Source organism: Fonsecaea monophora (genome assembly GCF_001642475.1).
Source record: "Fonsecaea monophora strain CBS 269.37 chromosome Unknown Scaff3, whole genome shotgun sequence".
Classification (NCBI taxonomy): domain Eukaryota; kingdom Fungi; phylum Ascomycota; class Eurotiomycetes; order Chaetothyriales; family Herpotrichiellaceae; genus Fonsecaea; species Fonsecaea monophora.
In genome coordinates this window covers 244456-268058 of record NW_019173934.1, presented here as the reverse complement: position 1 = coordinate 268058, position 23603 = coordinate 244456, and the positions used below count along the sequence as shown (strand labels likewise).

At 53.2% G+C, this 23603-nt stretch overlaps 9 protein-coding genes across 9 annotated transcripts; 4 read left to right on the top strand and 5 right to left on the bottom strand.

Moving 5' to 3' along the window:
- Nucleotides 1-843: 843 nt before the first annotated feature.
- Nucleotides 844-4521, bottom strand: AYO21_00809 (hypothetical protein; the record flags this gene model as incomplete). The annotated part of the gene is made up of 3 exons (XM_022650796.1): nt 844-3803; nt 3884-4320; nt 4379-4521. 3 exons carry the CDS (start codon nt 4519-4521, stop codon nt 844-846), a joined length of 3540 nt encoding a protein of 1179 aa, XP_022516799.1.
- Nucleotides 4522-5661: 1140 nt separating this feature from the next.
- AYO21_00808 (hypothetical protein) lies at nt 5662-7541 on the bottom strand (the record flags this gene model as incomplete). Its single annotated transcript, XM_022650795.1, has 3 exons — nt 5662-6815; nt 6885-7292; nt 7349-7541. 3 exons carry the CDS (start codon nt 7539-7541, stop codon nt 5662-5664), a joined length of 1755 nt encoding a protein of 584 aa, XP_022516798.1.
- Nucleotides 7542-8248: 707 nt separating this feature from the next.
- AYO21_00807 (hypothetical protein) lies at nt 8249-9385 on the top strand (the record flags this gene model as incomplete). Its single annotated transcript, XM_022650794.1, has 1 exon — nt 8249-9385. One exon carries the CDS (start codon nt 8249-8251, stop codon nt 9383-9385), a length of 1137 nt encoding a protein of 378 aa, XP_022516797.1.
- A 239-nt stretch (nt 9386-9624) lies between these two features.
- On the bottom strand, nt 9625-12232 carry AYO21_00806 (hypothetical protein; the record flags this gene model as incomplete). The annotated part of the gene is made up of 9 exons (XM_022650793.1): nt 9625-9844; nt 9984-10520; nt 10569-10666; nt 10726-10862; nt 10921-11174; nt 11226-11504; nt 11642-11910; nt 11978-12011; nt 12126-12232. 9 exons carry the CDS (start codon nt 12230-12232, stop codon nt 9625-9627), a joined length of 1935 nt encoding a protein of 644 aa, XP_022516796.1.
- A 1146-nt stretch (nt 12233-13378) lies between these two features.
- AYO21_00805 (hypothetical protein) lies at nt 13379-14317 on the top strand (the record flags this gene model as incomplete). Its single annotated transcript, XM_022650792.1, has 1 exon — nt 13379-14317. One exon carries the CDS (start codon nt 13379-13381, stop codon nt 14315-14317), a length of 939 nt encoding a protein of 312 aa, XP_022516795.1.
- Nucleotides 14318-14942: 625 nt separating this feature from the next.
- On the bottom strand, nt 14943-16003 carry AYO21_00804 (hypothetical protein; the record flags this gene model as incomplete). The annotated part of the gene is made up of 3 exons (XM_022650791.1): nt 14943-15445; nt 15568-15826; nt 15890-16003. The coding sequence occupies 3 exons, from the start codon at nt 16001-16003 to the stop codon at nt 14943-14945; spliced, it is 876 nt and encodes a 291-aa protein (XP_022516794.1).
- A 1430-nt stretch (nt 16004-17433) lies between these two features.
- Nucleotides 17434-19269, top strand: AYO21_00803 (hypothetical protein; the record flags this gene model as incomplete). Its single annotated transcript, XM_022650790.1, has 1 exon — nt 17434-19269. One exon carries the CDS (start codon nt 17434-17436, stop codon nt 19267-19269), a length of 1836 nt encoding a protein of 611 aa, XP_022516793.1.
- A 492-nt stretch (nt 19270-19761) lies between these two features.
- AYO21_00802 (hypothetical protein) lies at nt 19762-20144 on the bottom strand (the record flags this gene model as incomplete). Its single annotated transcript, XM_022650789.1, has 2 exons — nt 19762-19961; nt 20024-20144. 2 exons carry the CDS (start codon nt 20142-20144, stop codon nt 19762-19764), a joined length of 321 nt encoding a protein of 106 aa, XP_022516792.1.
- Nucleotides 20145-21595: 1451 nt separating this feature from the next.
- On the top strand, nt 21596-23169 carry AYO21_00801 (hypothetical protein; the record flags this gene model as incomplete). The annotated part of the gene is made up of 2 exons (XM_022650788.1): nt 21596-21893; nt 21941-23169. The coding sequence occupies 2 exons, from the start codon at nt 21596-21598 to the stop codon at nt 23167-23169; spliced, it is 1527 nt and encodes a 508-aa protein (XP_022516791.1).
- Between the last annotated feature and the right edge of the window lie 434 nt (nt 23170-23603).

Genomic DNA, 23603 nt, shown 5'->3' with positions numbered 1-23603 from the left:
AAGGTCTGAATGTCATGGCAATGTCAACTCATGGCTGACTCTCGACGAATGGTTACTCAACATACTATGCGTCTGCGGGCCTTGCAAGCCCCTCGTTCCTCCTAATCAGCCTCCACAAGATGATGATCGACGGCGGTAGGGTGACGATGACCCCCACAATGGCTACGATAGCCTCGACTGAGATGCGGGACATTGTTGCTCTTTGGTTGTGTCGTTTGATCAGGAAGAGGATTTGACGTGAGAGATTTGGTGATGGGCTGAAGAGTTTTCGAAGACGAGGACGTGCTGCTCGAAGGTCCAAGTTGATATAGCCATGAAGGCAATGATCCAGCCAGATTTTGGCAATCCGTACTGGCACGACCTTTTCACTGCGCCCGCCAGACCCAAAGCGGGATCCAGCGCCCATTCGACGCTCTTGGCCCCGTTCTGAGCCTCGCTCCCAAAATCTGGGAGCTCCTGGTTCGTCAGCGTTTCTCACGTCCCTGGCAGATGGCTAGGCGGGTCTGTTTTGGTGCTGGCAGGCAAGATATTGGTACCGGCGAAGGAGACGAAAGGAGCGACGAACCCAGAATCTTGATTGGCATTAGATGTTCAGGCTATCGAACCCTCCCACTGCGTCAGCACCTCAGATTTTGGCTTCTGGCCCACATGCCAGATTTTGGTCCTGTCAGCCTTGCATGCACCAAAAGCTGGCGAGGACGCAATTCCCTGCTTTCTCCCGGGCAGGCTGATCGTCAGTTGCGTGGCATCATAGGAGTATCTCTCTCCCTCGTTGACATGAAGTGGAACGTTGTTCTCAACAAGATCTGTTGATCCCAGTTCTCAACCCAGGAGAATCCTTCCTCAAATGTCACCTATCTCCAGTTGTAGCATTGCTGAATCCACATCCATCTCATCTCCAAATTGCAAAGCCTCAGAATTCTCGACATCCGTCGCAATCAAGTCCGAGAGCGCATTCAGCTGTTGAGCATGGTTTGCTTCCAGAAGGCGTCGAACAGCTATATGGCCGTTGGATGACGCAAGTTGCCGAGCCCGCTCATATTGTCGGCTTCCTGGGCCTACAACCTGCGCTCCCCCATTCAGAAGAAGTTGCACCATATCGATCCGACCATCCTCAGACGCCCCCTCGAGGGCTGTTTTCCCATCGACCTTTGCAGGTAAAGCGTCGATCTCGGCTCCCTTGTTGAGCAGCAGACAGGCAATGCCGAGATACCCCTTGTAAGCTGCCAATTGAAGCGCGGTTGCTCCGGACTGATCGCATGGGGGTGAATTCACATCTGCGCCTTTCTGCAGTAGATATTCAACCATATCCAAACATCCCTGCTCGGCAGCCAGCTGCAAAGGTGTTCGTGAGAGGCTCCCAATTGCCTTCGTATTCACCTCGGCTCCTGCGATTACTAGCATTTCGGCCAGTTTGAAACTCTTCCGCCGAATGGCCTGCAGCAGAGCGGTACCATTGGGTTGGTCACTTATTCTTTTGTTGGGATCCACGCCCCCATTCAAGAGCTTGCGAACCATCCATAGATCCATGCTCTTGTCAAGCCTGATTGCAGTTCCAAATGCAGATTCGTGGTACACTGCCCCTTCTCGTGCAAGATAAGAATAGCATTCCTGTCTGCGCTGAGGTCTTACGATTGTGCTTGGATTTATACCATTTGATAATAGTAATTCAACCATGGCAGCGTCCGCCAATTTGATAGCTTTCTGCAGTGCCCGGCAACCAAACCCACACGAATAGTAGTGGAATCGCTGGAACTTGGCTGTCAGAAGCAGTTGCATAAGAGCTGGACCCCCCGAGACGGCGGCAATCAAGGACCATTCATCGGGATCCGCGCCTAACCTCAGGAGATAGTGAACGGTGTCGACATCTTTGTTGCGAATAGCAGCCGCAAGAGCCGTTTGTCCGAAATGACGACCGGCGGGAGTGTTGACATCGGCGCCTGCATCAATTAAGATTCGAACGCTCGTCAGATCACGCTTCTCAACTGCCACAGTAAGTGCTGGCCTCTCTTCGCCTGGTTCTGGCGCGTCAACATCAGCTCCGGTCTCGATTATCTCTTGGATTAAGGGATGGTACCCCAATGACACTGCTGCTGGTAGCACGGAAGCAACATAACCTCGAAACCGGGAGCATCCGCAATGTTCAAAAGCTGTCATGTTTACTTCTGCCCCAGCGGCCAACAGCCGTCGTGACAGATCAATAGCTCCTCGACGTATTGATTCCAAGAGAGGACTGGCGCTTGTTTTGGAATGCTGGGCGTTAACATCTGCACCGGCCGCAAGAAGCATTTCGATGACGTCGTCCCGACCCTGAGCTATCGCGCAGAGTAGAGACGTCCCAAGACAATGTACTGCGATAGGCTGGAAGGCTGAATTGTCGCTGAGAAGTAAGCGAAGCACTACGATGTCTCCCCTTCCAGCAGCGGCTTCAATCGCTGCAGTTAAAGCTGATGTATTTGCAAGCTGAACCCCACAGGCAGAAAAGGCGTTGATCAGATCATAATTTCCACTGCGTATAGCTGCAACGAACGCCCGACCGCGGCTGCTTTCTCTTGTGTTATTGTCTGCAAAGTCCCACAGAGACCAAAAAACCTTAGACTCGGTTGTGCCTGCTGCCTCCTCAATCACTTTAGTTGTGATTCGAGCTTTGGTACTGAGGAGCTTGATGATCTGCAATTTGCCTGTCCCGACAGCAGAAAGCAAATTTTCTTCGGTGCATGGCGCATCGGCCTCTAGCAATAGTTGAATCAAATCGACACTGGAACGGTCCAACGCAAATCCCAGTAGGTTGAGCCGTCCCTTGTCGTCATATTGAGTTGTGACATGCACATTTGCGCCAGCTCGAAGCAGATGGCGAACAACAGTGATCACGTCGGAGACAGGGGCTTCTCTGTTGCCTACTGCTTGGAAGAGTGGAGTAGAGCCAGTATCAGAAGAGGCGAAATTTGGATCGGCGCCAGCAGAAAGAAGGATTTCGACCAGTTGTGGAAGACAACTTCTTGCAGCCTCAAACAGTGGGGATTCATTCGAACCTGGATTGACATTTGCGTGCGCGTCGAGCAGAAGTTGTACCAGACCGATGATCACATTCTCGAGATCTTCATCCATAAACATGATGTATTCGTTACCCAGAAATCTAATAGCATGGGTCAAAGCAGATTCAGGGTTCGGTCCCGCGCTTTGGATATCTGCCCCAGCATCTAGCAAAATCTGCACGAGGTCGAGGCTGCCTAATTCGCATGCACGTTGAAGTGGCGTGAGTGGAAGCCTAAATAGCACAGGGATTCGCGATTGATTGAGATCAAGACCAGACCGCAGTATGGCTTCGACCATCGGAGCGTCCTGCTGTTCGATTGCAAGGGAGAATATGTTTTCCCTGAGTGCTTCTATGGTCGGTCCGCCAACAGACATGAGAATTTCGAAAAGACCGGCTTGCAACCGGCGCTTAATCCAATTGTAGATCATTTTGCTAGTCTTCGAGTCCGTCTCAAACAATTTATTCGAGATCATGAACTGGGTCAGGTTCAAAAAGTTCACTGCCGCTGATGGTGGCATTGCCACATCCAGCTGGCTAGGTTGGCCACAGAGTACTTCGTCGGGTATCAGTGCCCTCAGGTTTTGACGGAATGATTTGGATTGTTCGTCTCCGTCTGCTTCGTTTTTGAAGTAGCCAACAATGCTCGATTCGAGATCTTCGAGGCTGGAAGTAGATTCTACACCGTCACCTCTGGGACTGCTTGCGTAGGGGTTTTCTGCGAGTTCAGAGTCAGCCACATTCTCTAGAGACCGGCCCAGGCGGGATACTGGCAGTGATAGGAGAATAGGTTTCGCGAAAGGGTTCCATCAGGCCACCAGTGCTTCCTCGACCATAGGGCTGACCTACCTTCAAGATTGATTCTGCCATTGAAATGTGCGAAAGGAAGAGAGCTCGTCAGGAAAGATACGTAAGTTGTGGATATTGGTATGAAGGAAGCCGTTTTTGGTGAAGCTGAGGTTAATGCTGCAGGCGCAAGTACCGGGGTTTGGATCGTGATTCCCTCTGGTGTTCGTGGTGATGGTGCTGTTGTCACGGTGAGCGACGTCAACATGATGGAAACGGAGGACCAGATACCGTCAAAGTCCAGTACCGAAAGCGGTCGGTATCTGGTGATTGCTCTCTTGACCTTTTTGGCGTTCATAGGAAATCCATCACTGCACACTTCGCTATCCTTGTTGTCTCGTTTCCGTTTCTGGATCTTGTGTGTGACTACCTTCCATTCGTCTTTGGTCAAGTTCTTTCGAAGATCCCATTTCTTGAGGTGGGCCTCAAATTGGGCTTTGCTTTCAGGGAGTCAGGACTCTCGTCATTGGGTGAAGATGAGCCGGGACTGGATCTCACCTGGCACGAAAGTCATATTTCGAGGCCATTTCCCGCATGAGCTCCTCAAGACTGTGATCGTCAACCAGGTAGAAGGTGCGAATGGTGTCTCTGTGCGACTCCCACACCGAATCAGCCACGTCATCACAGACTCGACTAGACATCTTGCCTGCTTTCGAGAGCAATACTCTAGCTAAACGGCGCAGTCTGATGGCAAGAAATAAATGAAACTGCGGTCCTGGCGATCAGAATTGACAGAGGTGGGAAGAAGTCTTGAATTACTGTGATGCAGCACCCTCATTAAAATCTTTTGGATTTGCGCCCGACTTACGAGGGGCACGAGCAACTCTGCATTTCATGAGGCGGTCGCATGCCTCCCACGCTTCCCAAAATCTGGACAACCCCAGAAGCACTTGCATAAGTGCCCATCACCAATCCAAAATCTTGCGCCACATCATCTCTAATTCGCCGGATTTTGGACACCTTCGACTCTGTCAAGGCCCCCAAAGCAGCAGCTGCACCCAGCTGGAACAGGCTGGTGACGTGTTTAGCGGATCAGCTGTAACCGACTGGCCACGCGTGTCGGACTCCCACTAGGCGGATGCAGATTTTGGCAAGATTGACCAAGGCGTGAGCGCAGCACTAGGCCCGGCCATGGGGTCTAAAACTATTATGTAGAACCTCGTGTCCTAAAACGGCAACCGGTCAAGACCCCTGCATCCGTAGGGGAGCCGGACCGTCCCAGTGCCAAGAGCGCGTTCGCACTTGCCTCGCCATTATCCAAAGTTCTTTCCCGAATGAAAACTCGAGGCCGCAGCGAATCCTCGAGGCTTGTGTCCAATAGGTAGACACGGCGCAGAACTAAAACTAACTCGTTCTTGTGACGTTCCAAGGGCAAGGCACCACAACACCACGCTTCAGACACCGTACTCCCTCTACAACCATTGTTCCGCCTCATTAGCCCTTCTCTCAACCCGCGCCATCTCCTCTCCTCCGGATGTCATCTTCCAATCCCTCCATCCCTCCTCTGGGCCTTCCCCTTTCCCGTCTTCCCCTTCGCCTGCTCCCTCTCCCGCTGTCGTCGTAGCTTTCCAATGACCCACGTACATACAAGCGATGGTCTACCGCGTTTGCACAAGACCGTGTGGGCAATAGACTGGGTTCTATGCTATCATCTATGAGCCATTGATATTTCAGATATTCTAGATGACACTGACAAGTCTCGACTGAAAATCTACAGTACCACTCTACGCGAGGTAGCCATGCAGTACATAGTGCCTCGGTGTCAACTTCATTCGTATAGGTTAGAGGGTAGCCCTGACCTCACCAACCTGCCGACCATCGAGGACGAAACCATCCCAGTTCTCCAATGCCTTGCGACACTCCGCCTCGTACTGGGCAACCCCCCCGAGGTAGTTGAGCTGCTCTCGCTTCTTGCCGGGGATGTTCGCCCCCATGTACCACGAATCAGCCAGGGGGAACAAAGTCTTCTCGTTCATCTCTTGGATCGCGTCGCCCCATTTCTGTGCCGCGTCGGGCGTCACCTCGATCGTCCTGACGTGTTCCCTGCGCATCTTCTCGATGGCGTCGGCGACCCAGTCGCCCTGGCATTCGACAATGGTGCTCCCGTTGGCCAGGGCGGTCGGTGCTTGAGGGCTCCGGGTCAGCACAGTTGCTCGATTTCTTCTTTCCTCCGGAAGGTCATGCAACTTACCTTGAGGGCTGTACACCATAAACATGTTGGGAACACCGGGAACCATGAGGCCCAAGTGTGTCTTGACACCATTCTTCCATCGTTCCTTGAGGTCGACCCCATCCCGGTCCTTGAGACCCATATTCGTGTAACTGCCAGTGATTGCATCGTAGCCTGTGGCCATGATAATATAGGCTGCCTTGTGTACTTTACCGTCGGCAGTTTGGATACCGTCCGCGGTGATTCTCTCGATAGGATTGTCCTTGACGCTGATGAGATTCACGTTTTCTCGGTCGATGCACTCGTAGTAGTCCTGCTCTAGACTAGGTCGCTTCGTGCCGAACGGGTGTGGCTTGACCTTGGGAGCCATGATCTCCGCTTTCCGTGCATCCTTGATCCGGGCCTGAACTTTTCGTCTCCAGAAGTTGTATATCAGGTCGTTCGCCTGCTCGTTGAAAACATAGTCGCGGAAGCCACCCATGGAGAAGTTGAACCCTCCGCGCTCCCATAGTTCGTTCCAGCGCGCTTCGCGTTCCTCGTCGGTGACTTTCAACATCGATCTAGATTCGGCAGTGTGTGGGAGGCCACTCCGGCTCGCTCTGGTGGCCTTGAAGAGTAGATCATAGGCGCCCTTGTACTGGTTCTGCTCTTGGACCGACATCTTCCGCTGTTTCATTGGAAATGCCATGTTTGGCGTGCGGCAAAAGACGTGTAGCGTGTCGGCCAGCTTAGACACCGACTGTGTGAGCTGGACGCCGGTTGCACCTTTGAACACACCAACAGAGTTACTCATGACTTCGTGCAGTTGGGGGGTCTGCAGAAGCAATTACTGACCTTGTCCAATGATCGCGACACTCTTCCCGCGAAAGTCGAATGCGTCTTCCTCGGGAAATCCAGCAGAGTGCAACAGAGTACCTTTGTAATCCTCAATGCCAGGATATTTTGGCAAGTACTTTCGATAACTCGAGCCCGCCGCAGCAACGAGATACTTGCATCGAATGTGGAGCCCAGATTCGGTAGTGACGGTCCACCTGAGGTCTTTGTTGTCCCAGGTACAATCGACGACGTTCTGCTGAAGTCTGATGTGCTCATTTAACTCGAGAGCAGAGGCGGCGTGGTTGAAGTACCGACGAAGCTCATCGTGGGCCGGGAATCTCTCGCTCCATGACCAGTCCTTCCACACTTGATGAAGACTGTATTGATAGTACGGCACCTCAGAGTCTACGCGGGCACCCGGATACCCTGGTACAGAGTAAGCGTTTCTGAACAAAGTAATTTTGAGGTTGAAGACTCAGCACGATTCCAGTGCCACACGCCTCCTAAGCCATCGGCGGCATCAATGGCAACTGCATTCAGCCCCTTTTCGCGTAACTTGTAGAGAGTGTACAAGCCACCAAATCCACAGCCAATGACAAGAGCGTCTAGATCCAGGTCAGCGGTGCCGTTGACGCCGTTGGTGGCGCCGTTGGTGATTCCATTAGAGTGTGCCATGCTTTGGCTGTATTCAACGCAATGGAAGAAATCGACCACTCCGGTACAACGAGATTGCCGGAGCTCTTAGAAACGCTGACAGAGTGTGATGGCATCCAACATTTTGACCTAGCAGGCCGTAAAAGACATATGTGCCTCACAGAACATATGTCGAGGGATGTCACCGGCGGCCAGGGTACCCCACGCACTGTCAAAGACACGGTCATCCGGGTAAGTATTGGTGGACAGATCTGCGGATCATGCCATTGGTGCCAATTCGAGGGACGGTTACGGCTAAGGATCTATACAATGCCAACCGACACCATTGTACTCGGGTACCCCGACCGTCGAGCCGGGTTTGCGTTGGGACTTACAAGGTCAGTGAAAGTCGAATGGCATGTAGCGGTACCATCTCTTCTCAGGCTCACTAGAAATGGCAGCTTGCTCGGGGGGGTGGCTACCCTAATCTGACCTGGACGGCAAATAGGAAGCTGATCGCCGCACTCTGTATATGTGAGCCAAATCGTCACCCCGGGACCGAGTTCAGATACAGCGTGTTTAAACCCTCCCATATGACCTTGCTCTGCTTCTTTTGCGGCACCAGGGAGATTTCCAAGATGCAGCCCCTTCGTTCCGCGAACCCGACTATACTCGGTTAATCGTTTACCGGGGAACCGAGTCCCAATGGTTTGTAGTTGTGGCGTGGAAGGGTGGAAATTGTCCGTAACATGACACTACCGTATACAACCGACGATGGTTACCATCAAAAGACCCATCAGGAGCTGGCAGTATGGGGTGGGCAGTGGGCAGTACAAGGCATCCAACAGGCGGAAAACGACAGAGTGAAGAAAAGAAGTTTGGAAGAAAACAAAAGGCCACAGAACCTGCCTACACTTGCTCACACCACCACCCGCAACGACCGTCACGTCGGAAAACAAGACAAAATGACCGGTCATCGGGGTCCCCTGGACACGTTGAGCGTGTACAAGGACATTTCCAGTCGTCTCATGAACACCAACGCGCCGCTGGACCTCGAAGGGCAGCGCCAGCAGGTCGGGAGGCTCGGTGACTTGGCCACTGAGCCTACGGAGGTGACCTACGAGGAGGAGAAGGTGCCCGGCAGCAACCTGCCCGCTATCTGGGTCAAGCCCGTGCACGCGAACCCGTCGCAGGTGATCCTCTACTTCCACGGCGGCGGGGGGTTCGCGGGCTCGCCGTCGAGTCACCGCAAGCTGGTCGGCCACCTGGCCAAGCGGGCCGGCTGCTACGGCCTCGTCACGGATTACGCCCTAGTGCCCGAGTGTCCGCTGCCCGCGAACCGGCTAGACGGGTTGGCGACGTGGAACTGGCTGACGGGTGAAAAGGGGTTTGCGCCCAACCAAATCGCGCTGGGAGGCGACTCCGCCGGCGGTAACGTCGCCACCGGGGTGGCTCTGGCGTTGAAGGAGCAGCACCAACCGCTGCCGGCCGCGGTCGTGGCCTTTTCCCCCTGGATCGACATGGAGAATCTCGGCGAGTCGCTCAAGAGCAACGCCGACATGGACTTCCTCAGCCCGCCTGGCATGGCCGACATGGCGGTCGCGATGTACCTGGGTGGGACGACATCGCCAAAGGACCCCTTTGCGAACCCTCTGTACGCTGACTTCACCGGCATGCCGCCCATGAACATCTCAGCTGGGGGTGCCGAGACGTTGAGGGACGACGCGGTCCGGCTGGCGGAGCATGTGAAGAAGGCCGGTGTAGAGACCGAGCTGGAGATTGTCCCCAACGGACAGCACGTCTATCACTTTGCGGTTGGCAGGGAGCCTGAGGCGACGCGGACGGTCGAAAAGGTCGGTGACTGGCTTCATGCGAAGCTGAATTAGACAGTCCATCTGGAGATAGCGACAGTTGGTCTATATCGAGTCTCGCATAGATCTAAGCTTATAGATACCGTCAGTTTAGTTCCGATGTACTTGCTCACTATATCCCTTTTACGTGACCAACTTCCAAGCAAAGACGTGTGTGTATAGATCTATCTTTTGCGACCCTCGTAAATTGACATCTAGCAATCTAATATCCACAAAGAGGGTTGACTCTTGTTCCCTGACTACAACTCTCATCTTCACAATCGCGCGGTCGACGACTGCTTCGTCGGGCACAGCATCTCGTCGACGTCGAAAGTTTTCTGCACATCAACCCCGTCCACCAGGCCCAAGTACCACGACTTGTCACTGTCGTCGAGATCGCGGAGCGAGTAGCCGTTGCCGAGCCAGGCCCACATGTTTCGTGACCAGTAGTTGATGTCGAAGTCTTCGTAGCGCGGCGAGGACATGAGCTCGAGGCTGAGGGTCTGTTAGTAACATATACCTGCACAGAATGAATGGGGGAGAACAGGGAGAACCCTGAGGAGCCGATGTTCAAGCAGGCAAGGAAAGATAAAAGGTCGAGGACAAAGGCGACGGAGAATGTCGGGGGCCTCACTATTGAGCACGACTTCCCGGATGCAGCATCACGCGGCCATCAATCTGATTGCCTTTGAACCAACTGCGGCAGTGTCCACTGTAGACCATCCGCTTGTTGAAGAGATCGGCATGCTCGGCATAGTCGTCAATGCAGCGCTGCTTCGGTGTGAGGTCGCGGATGTCATCCGTCTGCATCTTCTTGATCACCGAGATGATATAGGTGGTAAACGCCTCGATCATCGGCATGGCACTTCCCTGGCCGAGGGGTCCGTAGGGTCCATAGAATGTGAGGTAGTTTGGCATCTGAGGGGCTGCAACTCCAAGGTAGCTCACAGGCGTCTTGCGGTAGATATCTTGTAGGTTGATACCATTGGCAATGATGGGAAACCGTGGGACCCACGAGGTATTGAACCCGGTTGCGAGAATGATGACGTCGACCTTGTGTTCGTTGCCCTCAGGATCTATGAAGCCGTCGGGCGTCACCTGCGTCAAGCCGCCGTGTTTGAATGTGGTCACGTTCGGTTGCAGTAGCGCTTCGAGGTATCCAGTTCCAGGCCTGTACGGTGTTAGCGATCAGGGAGTGTTGACCAGGGTAGAACCATACGTAGGACGTCGACATCCCAGGGGGAACTCCTTGGGAATGAGGGAATCCACAAGATCTTCTCTATCTTGCAATCTCTTCCTCATTTCGCGTGCCGCATACTATGGCAATCCGTCAGTTCTGGCCGGTTTCAAGCTCCAAAGTGCAATGGGTGGCCTACTCGCATTCCCCCATTCGACTGAGGCGTGTTCAGATGAAAAGCCAAAAAGTCGCCGTTCATCTCCAGCTCGACGGCCTTGCGATACTTTAGATAGTACTCTGGATCGTCTCGCAGTAGCTGCTTTTGCTTCTCGGTATCTAACTCAATGTATCAGCAGCGCACGTCCTCTTTTCAAGACTGCTCCTGAACACAAACATGCAAAGTTCCCGCCATTTGGCCCAGCGTACTTTTGGGCAAATCCTGGAGTGATCCACGTAGGGGAGCGGATCCACGTGTATAGGTGTGATGCTTCTTGGTGTATATTGGCAACGAGCTGGATGCCGCTAGAACCGTTACCGACGACTGCCACTCGCTTGCCTCTAAGTGAAAGGTCCTCGGGATAGCCAGCAGAGTGTGCAACAACTCCTCGGAAGGTATCGAGGCCACTAATGTTGGGCCAGTTCCAGTCACTAGCCGTGTTGGTCAATACCTAATCGGAACTGTGGATTGGACGCACTGACTTCAGAAATCCCATGGCATTCACAAAGACATCACAGCTATCCTCAATTTTCTTGTTCGTCGTGAGATCAGTTATCTGCACTTTCCACTTCGCCTCCGAGGCGATCCACTGCGCATGATCGACCCGGTGCTGTAGTCTGATGGCGTTGTACAATTGATATTTATCGGCCACGCCCTTGAAGTAGCGAAAAATCTCTGGAGCTTCAGAATAGAACTTGGACCATATCGCTGGCTCCCAGCTATACTGATATGTCACACTGGGAATATCACACGCGCAGCCTCTAAAGATTGAACATGTTAGCCTTTTTCCAGCGAGTCGAGCCTTGAGCAGATCAAATGGCCATGGAGAAGGATGGCGAGCGAGGGATCGCACACACGCTCTCCCCCAGAGGGGTATCCACTGAGAAGATGGACTTACGGATATCTGTTTTCCAGCCATGTCCCTGCCACTTCAGCGTTCTTTTCATATATTATCAGGTCGACATTCTTGAGATCCCGCGCAGACTTGGCTAGGCTAATACCTGAAGCACCCGCACCGACGCAGATCACCTTCATGGGCCTAATTGGACCTGAAGGTCTTTCGTTGATGGTATACCCTCGGTCATTGGTGGTTGGCCACCCGTACCGCGCGGGACGTTCATGCATAGGCACTTGCTCTCTGTTGGCCTTTTTGACCTGCTTTTCTCCCTAGAAGACACGATGACCGTATCAGCACATCTGACACAATCAACAAGCAGGTGGTTCCCTGACCGACCTCCATTTTTAGTTGATACTTCCAATCTCGAAAGCTGTGTACCAAAAGAAAATGTTTGAACAAACCTGGGGCCCAAGTTGCTAAACATGATGGCGACCTAAGCTACACGACTGTCATAGTCTCTATACACCACAGCGGATAGTCTCACTCTACCGGAGCCTCATCGGTTAATGCCTCCCGAGCAATCTCGGCATAGTGTTTTCCGCCCGGGGAGAAGGAAAATGGGGGAGCACCATCGATAATCTCTTTGACCATGGCGGACAAGTATCAGGGTCGCAGGTAGGGTACATCTTCTTGATCATTACTAGAACACGACCAGACACTCGCTGGGAAGGCCACTGTAAGTGCAGGAGGCCGACAGTTCTGCCGTCGATTCACATGGACAGTAGATACGGGGCAAGGATGTCCGAAAAGACGCGTATTTTATTGGTTGAGTAGCGGTGGCATATCCGATTGGCCGATTGACAACCTGGTCACGTGATTTACACTTGATCTGCTTCCCCATAATGTTACCAGCCCCCCCGGACCTTCTAACGCTTTAGCCTACCAGGTACCTCGTACAAACTTTTCTACTTTTTGTTGTCGACTATTGGTCTGTGGTATTGGTGCAGAAAGCGATATTGTTCGCCGCAGCGAAATACTCTGCCTCGTATACCCTATACTCAGATATATATCGAGAAAGGGTGGAATCGTTCGTCCCGCTGGAAAAGTGAGTCATATCCAAGCAACATGCACCTATCGCGCTGATCGGAGCGCCATGTGTCCGATGGCATGACCCAACTTCGTCGGTCTCTTTTGGCAGTGGGAGGACCTTTTGATCAGCGCATCGCCCACCATCTGTAGCCTCGTCCGATCCACACAGTCCGGCCCAAGACCGGAAGCCTCCATCATTATGTAGGGTAGAATGACTTGCGTCAAGATCTTCTCTTCCTGGATCGGAACCTGCGGAAGGTGCCTCTTCCTCATGCAAACAGCGGGGCATTCTAGCTTTACACTTTGATAATCGACCTGCCAAGTTCCCGATTAGTCGTCACGTACAAGGACAGAATACTCCGTATGGAGGAAGTTGACAGAAAGGTTGTGGAAGTTCCCCTCATGCATGAAGGTGGCAGGGGAGGGCGGCAGAAAGCCCCACGTGATTATGGGAATAATTAGATCACTAGTCCAAAGTCAGCCGCAGCTGAATGAGACGGCGACTGCGAATAAAGTCTGCAACACAGCCTCCCCAGCCCGGCGGCTCTGAGGGCAAGGCATATTTTGTTCAACCTGTCTTCTTCCCACATACTTGTCGTGTCTGGCATTCACTTTTCTCTCCAAGGAACCCCTTCGTTGTCTGAGCTCATCGACCCGGCCTTCCGTCAACAACAAATCCATCAAAAGAACACCTCGGAGGTTGGAACCATGGTTATTCTAGGCGGCCTCGAACTTGTCGCGGCAGGGTATCTACTGAAAGAAATCCACAACGACAGCAAAGAGGAACAAGAGAGGGATCGTGAGAGACGAAGGAGAAGACGGCGTCATTCTCGGGAAGATCACCACCGCCCGCACCACTATGATGACCCCAGCCCGAACCGTCCCTCTCGACCGTACCAGCAACAGCAGCTGCGTCCACCTCAACAGCCCGGCGGTCCGCCTCGACCATACAGCGCACCACCTCCACAGAATCGACCACCGATAATGCCGGTAGCGGTCGCAAATGCGCCAATGTGGCACCCACAACCACAACAGGGCCTCCCGCCTCAACAAGGTCCGCTACAAAGCTACGGGACGTGGCCGCAAGGACCACCATCACAACAGCAGCAGCAGCGACCTTCTCAGCCTCAGCCTCAGTGGCAAGGCAGTCCCCCTCCGCAGAACAATATCAACGCCAACTTTGTCCCTCCACCTCTGCAGCGTCCTGCCACAGTGTATCCGCCGCCCGGCGTGCACATTGACATGAAGACAGGCAAGATCCAGCATGATATGTATCCACCGGAGATGCCTCGCGACCAGAAAAAGCCGGGAGAAGCACGAGAGTACTACGACGGGGGGCGAAAGGAATTCCAGCGGGTACGGGAGAACTCAATGCCCACGCAGCAACGGCCGCAGTATCACCAGCCTAACGGAGGAGAGAACGGTCTCCAGCATACCTACTCACAACCTCAAATCAACGTCACACCGGCACACAAGCCTACACCCCCACCGCGAGAAGGGTACGTAGAACTCGATGCCGAGACTCCTGGTAGATACCGACCCTACGGCAGTGAAAAGAGCGACAGAGGAAAGTCGAGCTCGTACTCCAGTCGGTACAGGGGCGATGACATGGATATGCGCGATCCTCCACCTGCGTATCGCGAGTGACGCAGGTGATGTCAAAAGGTCAATGCATTATTGGAGTAATGTTGCAAAGGCCAGACGAAAATGATTTTGCCAGAGTTATGACCATGTGTGGAATACGAGGGGATGTGCCTGGGAAACTTCAACAGGATTGGATTGGTATAATGACGATGATCATGAATGATATGGCTCGTAGCTGGTCTACTGAGCCACAAGAATATACCTTGTTGACTACTTTGCGACTGTTCAATCTAGAGACTGTGACACGCTTGCCATCCGAAAAGGAGGGGCATACATACCTCGAATGCACCTTCGTAGGGACAACTCAATGACGCTCAGAACACTCGTCGATCTTTTCGTTTCTTATTCGACCATGCGTTAACCTCCTCTGCACCGAGTATAACACACTCATACACATGTGCACAGCTAGCTTGCTTCGGGTATTTGAAAAGAGAAGAGCAGGCACAGGGGGACGTTGTTTTGCACGATTACTTAGGTACCAATGATTACCTGAATGCAATGCCTTGGGGTGTGGTGATGCCACGAGAATTAACATACACATACACGCACACACATCCCAAATGACTCTTTCGGCGCCTCTCCCTCGTTCCCTCCCTATCACAACTTCTAGGGCCTCGTTTCGCCCTTTCTACAGAGCGAGAACAGCGACGGCGCCTGCGATCACCAGGCCTGCGGCGCTGTAGCCGACTCGTCCGGCGCCGCCGTCAAAGGCGGATGCGCTGGCGGCGGGGCCCGAGGCCGTTCCGGTACTCTCGGCGGCGACGGTCGAGCCACCGCTGGGGGCGGTGGTCAGGGTGCTCTCCGTGGCGATGACGGTGATGCCGGGGAGGGTGCTGTAGTTACCCCAGTCCGAGGAGGAGACGGGGGTGGATGTCGCGCCGCCGTTCCAGCCGTTGCTGCCGGTCGGGGTCGCGGTGGTGGCCCACGACGAGTTACCCGAGGCGCCCCACGTGTTGGTGCCGGTCTGGTACGCGGGGGGGCCTAGGATGATGGAGGTGCCGCTGCTGCCGGTGACGGTGGTTGCCGAGACGGAGATCTTGGAAGAGGATGAGCTCGAGCCGGAGCTGGAACTGGAGCTGGAACCAGAGCCCGAGCAGCTCTTGCCCTCGAGGACGGAGAATTGAGTCGAATCTATCGTGTCACACCGGGAATGTCAGCCCTTTTTGTTCGCTTCTATATCCTTTGTGATGAATTTGAACCGGGAGGCAATGCGATCCTCCAAAGGGAGGGGGGGTTGTTCTGGGTCTTCTTACATTGGAATTCTCCAGTGCCGTCCACAATGACTAGCATACCATATCCCGTCGGAGTGTTCTGAGTGCCGGCCTCCAAGTCGCAAGGAACGTCCCAATCGAAGGACTTCTGAGCCGCCGGAAGTCCCTCCGCAATGGCCGTGTCTTGGAGGACGCAGTTGGTGCTGGGTCCGTGGCAGAGAACGAGACTGACGGTGACGCCGTCGGTTGGGTGCTTCTCAGGATCCCAGGTCACGGTGAATTGTTCGCCTTGGGTGACTGGCTGCATTATCTTGTCAGATCCCACTCCACAGCTACGCCCTCAGGCGTGATGAAAAAGACATACAGATGACACATCTGGAGTGAGCAGAGGGCCCCAGGTTTGTGCACCAGGGGCGGTAAATGCCTGGGCCAATGTCGCCAGGCCGGCGACGAAGAGCGAAGTAGAGAGCGAAGGCATTTTTGGATCGATTCGATGTCTCTTTGCAAAGATTCGTTTTCAATTTACCTGCAAGGCGTGCAAGTCGTAGAAAAGGCCGTAAAGAGTGACTGTAGTGAGCACGGATATACGTCTCGAGCAAGTGAGTGACGAGGAATGACAAACTCCCAAACAACAGGCCAGCTGGAGGTGGTGTGAGAAGTAATGACCAAAACGAGTGTAAAGAAGGAGAAACCTTCAAGTTCTATTCTAAAGAGGCGGAGCAAAGCAGAATAAAAGGTTCTAGACAGGAGTCTGTGGTGGCATGTCCACTACGTCGTAGTAGTCGATGGCGGTTGAGTTTTTCGCTCAGCCTCACGGCCTCCGCTTTCGACCCCGTGTTTCATCGGTTTGGGAAATTGGCTGCGCGACAATACGATACTTTTCCCCTGGCACGCCCTGGATTGCCAGGCAGGCCACAGAGGCTAGTCTGGAGGGCCTTATTAATAATTTGACTCCCCGTTGGCGCCGTTCCCAGGCGAAAGCCAACAGTCGATACCCGAGCTGGCCAGGTAACATTCGCCTGGGGTAGTAAATGAGAGGCTTGCCTGAGCACTTGGAACAGGAGCTGAAACCAGGAGCAGGAGAAGGGGAGAGCAAGACATTCGAGCTGTCGATTCGTGCGAGAATACGAGCATTGGTCTCACTCCTGTCTATACGCAGTAGGTTGTGAGTAGTAATGAGGCTATTCTGGACGAGGAGAACTGGGTGATAGTCAGAGGAAGCTGCTTGATGATCACATTGGCTCATTCTCGTCCCTGTTCATCCCCTGGTACCTGGCAAGATCATCTCAAAATGTGGAGAAACGAAATGCGACGGGAAATTTTGCTCCGAGATTCAGATCAGGCCCACCATTAGGGGACAAGACGGTGTCTCCTTTTTTCTAAAGGTGTGGAAGTAGTAGTGCGATTCAAAGCAAAAGAATCTCCTCGGTGCCGCGTGATCAGCCTATGGTGGACGGATGACGCAGCACCAGGTAGATACTTCCCGCTATGCTCGGTACAAGAGTGGTATACCAAGTACACAATCCAGACCTTCACAAGGCTGGCACCGGCAGGACGAGGAGCAAGCATTCTGTGCCCCTCCGGAAGACTTTCCCTGGGGCTTCTCCAGGCACTCGGCCGATGGCCGATGGCCGATGATCCCCCGCAGCCCTCACCGATAACGCTGACGCCTCAGCTAGAGCTACACCCAGAGCAACGAAGTTACTAGCTACTCGTACCACTCCAAAGTTGCTGCGAGGTACGAGGCACGGTGGTAGAAATCAACAAACCACACAAGCCGACATGTTCCAGTGCAGGCGTCCTGAAGCCCAGGAAGCCTGATTTGACTCGCTTCACATCCAATGGAGACTCCCAAGCACCCAAACAAGCCTATGCGATAGCAGCGCTGGTGCCACTGCGTGCACAACCATGTCCTCGTCGGCGTCCACACCCAACGAGCGACCTTCGAGCTCAAGACTTACCCTATCCTCTGCAATCCCCGCCCCAGAGGCTATTCGCGACGAGACAGCCGTTGCGCAGACTCGTACGTCTCGCGAGATCGAGTCAGAGGGCGTCGAGCTGCGAAAACTGCACCATGCACCTCCACAGATAGAAAATGTAGGGACAGAGGATGAGTTATCCGACAGAGACAGCGATTCGGACGAGGAAGATGAAGAATATTTCAAACGACGCTTGCGGAGGACCGCAACACAATCCAAAGATTACACAGTCGAGGAAGAGACGGCTCTGTTGCGCAAGCTGGACCGCAAATTGGTCTTTTTCCTGGGCTTTCTCTACATGCTGAGCTTCCTCGACCGCTCTAACATCGGCAACGCTCGAATCGCGGGATTGGAAAAGGACCTTTCTCTCTCGTCGGCGCAGTACGACTGGCTCCTCACGGCGTTCTATATCACGTATATTGGATTTGAGTGGATGATCTTGCTTTACCGGATACTTCCCGCTCACATCTACATACCACTCTGTGTGCTGTCATGGGGCCTCGTTGCGAGCCTACAAAGTCTGACCACATCGTTTGGCCAATTGCTCGTCCTCCGTGGTATCCTGGGCATCACAGAAGCCGCCTTTGGACCGGGTGTCCCTTTCTACATGACGTACTTTTACAAGCGCTCCGAACTGGCCTACCGAGTCGGACTGCAAATCTCCGCTGCGCCGCTGGCGACAAGCTTCGCCGGGTCCCTAGCATGGGTGATTGTCAAGCTGAGCCAGAATGGACCTATTGCTCCCTGGAGAGCGTTGTTCTTGGTTGAAGGGTTCCCGTCCATCATCACGGCCGTGGCCGCGTGGTATTGGATTCCAGATTCGCCATCGAAGGCCCGGTATTTGACGGCGCGGGAGAGGAAAGTGGCGGTCATGAGACTACGAGCCGAAGACAGCCATGGCTCTCACTCTCACGAGCCATCCCACGCCTCGGGGACCATGTCATTAGCCCAACGGATCAACGTCAAAGAAATCGTCACCACAATTCTCGATCCGAAATCGTACCTGACGGCCCTCATGTTCCTCAGCGTGAATGTCTCATTCAGCTCCCTCCCGGTCTTCCTACCTACCATTATCAACAGCATGTCTTTTTCTCCTCTAACCTCGCAAGCTTTAGCAGCTCCACCGTACCTGTTCGCCTTCTTCTTTGTCCTTTTGGTGGGCAAATACAGCGATAAAATCCACGACTCGAGGTCCCTGTTTCTCATGGGTGTCGCTCTGCTCAGCGCCATTTCGTACGCCGGGATCGCCATCGCGGGATATTTACACGAGTCCCTGGGGGAGGCTGGGAGTATCACGATCCGCTATGTGAGCGTATACGGGGCGGCGATGGGACTCTTCTCCTCAGTCACCCTCATCATCACGTGGACACTGAACAACCAAGCCACAGCCACGGGGAAGGGGACCGGCCTGACCATTCTGAACGTCATCGGTCAGTGTGGCCCGCTGATCGGGGTGCATCTGTTCCCCAAGAGCCAGGGCCCGCTGTACGTTCAAGGCATGGCTGTATGTGCCGCGTTCATGGCCGTCGGTGTCGCCGGCTTAGCCGGGGTGTTGAGATTGGTCCTGCAGCGCGAGAACAAGAGGAATGGATTTGCGAACAAAGAGCCCGGGTTGGGCGGGGAGTATGAGATGGTGAGTAGTAAAGAAGACGAGGACCCTGGGGCCGGACCCGGGGGAGATGAAGACGCCCAAGAGACTCTGATTGGTGGAGCGAGAAAGATTGGAGGCGGCGAGGGTGGCTCGGGTTTCAGGTACATGCTCTAACGACGGACGATTGATGACGGGATTGACGAAGGATTGGACTAACTACTCGTATATCGGGGGGGAATCTAGGGTAAGATGCTGCAGATACACAGCTGGATATGTAGGTATGGTGCCGGGGTATATCTATGATGGTAAGACTGGTCATCATAGCACGGATTAATGCAACCATTTTAGAAATATGATCATAATAACGAGTTCAGTTCAAGACGCAGTGTCAACATGGAGAAGTTTTTTTTTTTAATTCTGGACGTTGAAAGTCAATATGTACAAATTATCGACGCCAGAGCGCTCGTCTGTTGGGTTTGGTTGATGTGGTTCTGCTTTGCCATCCCAGAAGACTTCAATTCTCTCGCTTTTTGATGTCGCAGTTTGGGTGCTCTACGACCAACTGTGCGATCTTTTCTCTTTTACCCTGCATTGAACTCAACCACGACCTCGTAATACAGTATTCACTTCCACCACTTGACTCTTGTGGCTCTGCTCGGCCGCCTCTTATTTGGCTTTTCCCTCCTGCTCGCCCTTCTCCTTGGCCAACTTTTGCATTTGTTCCATTGTCAGGTTATGTTTGTCACCACGCGTGGCCTGCTCGCTTTGAGAGGCCAGCTCGGGCTTCCATTCCCCTCGACCAGTCTTGGCTTTCTCGACGCTGTCGGATTTGTGGCGTTCAATATCGGCAGCTCGACCTTCGTTGTCTGTGGTCGATTCCCCGGTTAGCAAGCCGCAGTTGTGAACAATAGAGGGTCGAGAAACATACGAGCATGGTCTTCACTCAACGCCAAACGGGCCGACGAGGTGTGGATGGCCGCAGTTGACCTGATAGAAACTGTTCTTCCAGCACTCCGCAAGGGAGCTGATGCCCGAGTCAGGTATGACATGTCGTCGGAAGGAATTCTAGCTCTGAGAGACCGAAGTATGGGGACGTGCAAAGAGATCTTTGAGCGGACCTGGAGTCAGTCTAAACGTGGGCTTCGTGAAACGTTGAAAGGTCTGTGAATTTCTCCCAACAAGATGGAAGTTAGCCAGAGAGGGTGTTTAGCAAAGCTTTATTGGGAGGGCCTCGGCGAAGACTTCCATCGCCTTTGCCAATTGAAGTCCTTGGTGCCGGGTTGCATGTATCGTTCGCCATGATGACGTAGAGACTCGACAATCAGTCTGAAACGTGACTATCCGTCATTCATCACAGTTTGGCAGTCACGACCATCATCGCGAATGTCTAAGTAATGCAATTCGGATAAATCGTCATTGGTGGGGCCCCCAACACAAGCAGCCCCTCTTTGAAGTGTGTCTGCCGCTGCTTTTACCTCGCCCTTCGACCGTCCAGCATTGACAATTTAATGCCAACGACAACCGATCTGGAAACCCTTCTGACGAATTGAGATCACGGACCTGGTCGTCTGGTTGCGCTATGTCAGGCATGTGTGTGTTTGACAAAAATGAGACTAAGGCGGCGAGCATAGATAAACAGGGGATACCAGCTCCTTTAGAATGGCAGAATGGACACCAGTGACTGTCTACATCAATGGCCCCCAGTCTTGGAGCTTGGTCTAGCCATTCTGCAAAATATAAGTGCAGAATGGTTCGCACCTCTGCAGGGGCTGCAAAATGTGAGGAGGAAACAGACAAACATAATCGCACCCTGTGCTTGGATCCTTGGGGGTCAAAAAAACCCCCTACACCGTTCCCTATCTCGGCACAGGCATCAGCCCTCTACTACTGCACAAGGCTTGAGCATTACTAGACTTCGCATGTTCAACCACTCTTAACACGCCATTTTCGGAGAGCCTTCTGCTGTGTCTTTGTACAGACCGCAAAGTGGTCGAGAAATAGGCCTTCTTGGCAGCCGCTGCTTGGTCCATTTGAGCCATCCGGGGAAAGAACTAGCGATGACCAACCATATCAGTCAATGACGTTCCTGCTAGGACCAAGCCACCCCACTTGGCTCTTCGGATGGAAGACTCGCAAACTCCGCAAACAGCCCAATTGGGCCAATAACAGCAAAACTAGAGCAGTTTTGAGCTCTGAGGCTTCCTTGGCAAAGGGCGGTTTCAGAAGAAACTCCCACAGAAACCACCGCTTCCACTTCAACCTGGACGAAGCTCACGACCTTGGCACCACCACCATGGCGGAGTCAAGCCACAGGGAAACTCGGCCTGACGCTGAGGTGCCTACAGGTAGGCAATCATCATATCCAGCCCGCTGGCGTCCTGGACTGTAGCCTCTGCAGTTCAAGGCTGAAAATAGCAACAGATACATACCAGCCTTACTGCAATGCAAGCACCATTCTCTCCTGCAAAGACTTCTCCGTCCCTTGCATGAACTCCTGCGAATGGCAAACAATCTAGAGCATCCCCAAACCCCCTTTATCCATAGCGCTGGCAAGCCCTCAGAGTGGAAGAAGAAGGAGCAAGTGCGTCGCCAACATCAACATGCTGCTAGTGTGGCACATCAACGTGGACAGAGGAAGAGATTGCCACGGTCGCAAACTCGCCTTGTCCCCACGGACCACTCTTCCCTCTCGACGACTCCAGTGCCTCGAGCAGATCTCAGTGGGAGCCGGTTCGATCCCTTCGATGTCTTTTTTGTGAACAATCTATCTACGTATGCGCAGGAGATGTTTCAATCCGGTATGTTTTGTCGTCTGCTACATCCGCAGTCTCGATCTGATTTACAGCCATTATCGATCAATGGCCGTGCTTTGCGTTGTCAAGCAGAAAACAAGACATCGACAGATGGCGGTCCATTACGGTAAAATATGCGCTTGAATCCCCATACCTGGTGCCGGCAATCACCTACGCGGGGTCTTCCTATCGCTATTTCTTCGGCACTCAAGACTCAGTTGCCAAATTCCATCGCATCAATTTCTACCATGAAACTTTGAGACAACTTCGAGAGGCAATGCTCCAGCCAAACGCGCAACATGGGGATGCCATGCTCCTCGCAATTGCCATACTAACCATTCACGGCCCTCCTAACGACCTGCAAGGTCGCACTCTGGTAGGCTCACAGCAGTTGAGAGACTACGAGTATTATGGCAGCAAAGTATGGGAACCGACTCATTTCCAAGCACTGTTCTCCCTGGTGAAACAAAGAGGTGGATTGCACAAACTCGGCATTGACTCCTTAGCCGGCATCATCATGACGTGCGTAATATTCCACCATGCGTTGGGTGCTTGCTCACAAGTTAGGATTGACATTGTTGATTCGCTCTCGGTCCTCAGAGTACCTGCTTTCCCGCTCTTCTTCCCTCCAAGCCCCGTACTGGAGGCTCTTCGCCAGTGCCGCAAACCAGAAAAAAGCAATTCATGCCAGGGATTTCGCTTCTTAAGGGGCAGACACCTTGGCCGACGACTCCTAACCATGATTGAGGACGTTGATGCCTTACTTGATGCTTACGACACTTTTCTGAAGGGCTCTGGTCCTAGCATAGATTTTGGGCAACTAGTCGCGGCGTGGCGCATCTTGCAGCACCAGGCACTGTCGTTGCCGAGTGGCGAGGATCTCCTGTTCAATCTCTGTCGGGTTGCTGTCATAGTCTTTCTAGTCGAGTGCCTCGAACCCTTGCCCGTTGTTGGCGCCTTCCACCAAAATGGTTCGCGACGGCTGATGCTGTTACTTGACGAGTGTGATAAGCGGGATTATTGGCAGACGTCCCCTGATACAATGCTCTGGGCAACAATTGTCGGTGGCTTCGTCAGCCGCGAGACATCACTTCGCTTGTGGTATATCGAACAGCTTCGCGGAAGTGCCATATCGACAAGTGAAGAGGATTGGGACAAGGTTTTACACTTGTCGGAGACCTATCTTCCATTCAGACACCGGCAAGCGCAAGGATGCCAACAATTCTGGAGCGAAGGGTGCAGTTGGTTGGCTATTGCTCATCCCTACAAGAGAAGAAGCTAGGAATACGGATTCAGCGTGATAGAGGTGACAAGCTGCGTGCATACACGAACACCACACATCCAATTGCACGGGCTGACTGTTTGGCCGACATGATATCGTATCGGCACTCCACCCGCACTACATGTGTGCATTGGTGGCAAAACTCGTGGCACAGCCCTACCGACAGGTGGAGGGAATGCATCAATCAGGCTGAGAAGAAATACACCAGTGGGTACGGGGTAATAGAGGGCTGCCTTCGTTTATCAACGGATCCATTGTATCCGCCCCCACTGGAAGAGTCAAAGGCATTCTGGGCAAGGCAGAATCATCTCTAGCGAGAGGGTCTTGGTTGAGCTTGTGCAGAACAAGACCAGATCCGCGCAATGCCTTGTTCACGGAGCAATGTCTTGATTCTATTCTAGGTTTGCGAAGGACACCTACAATCTACGAATCAC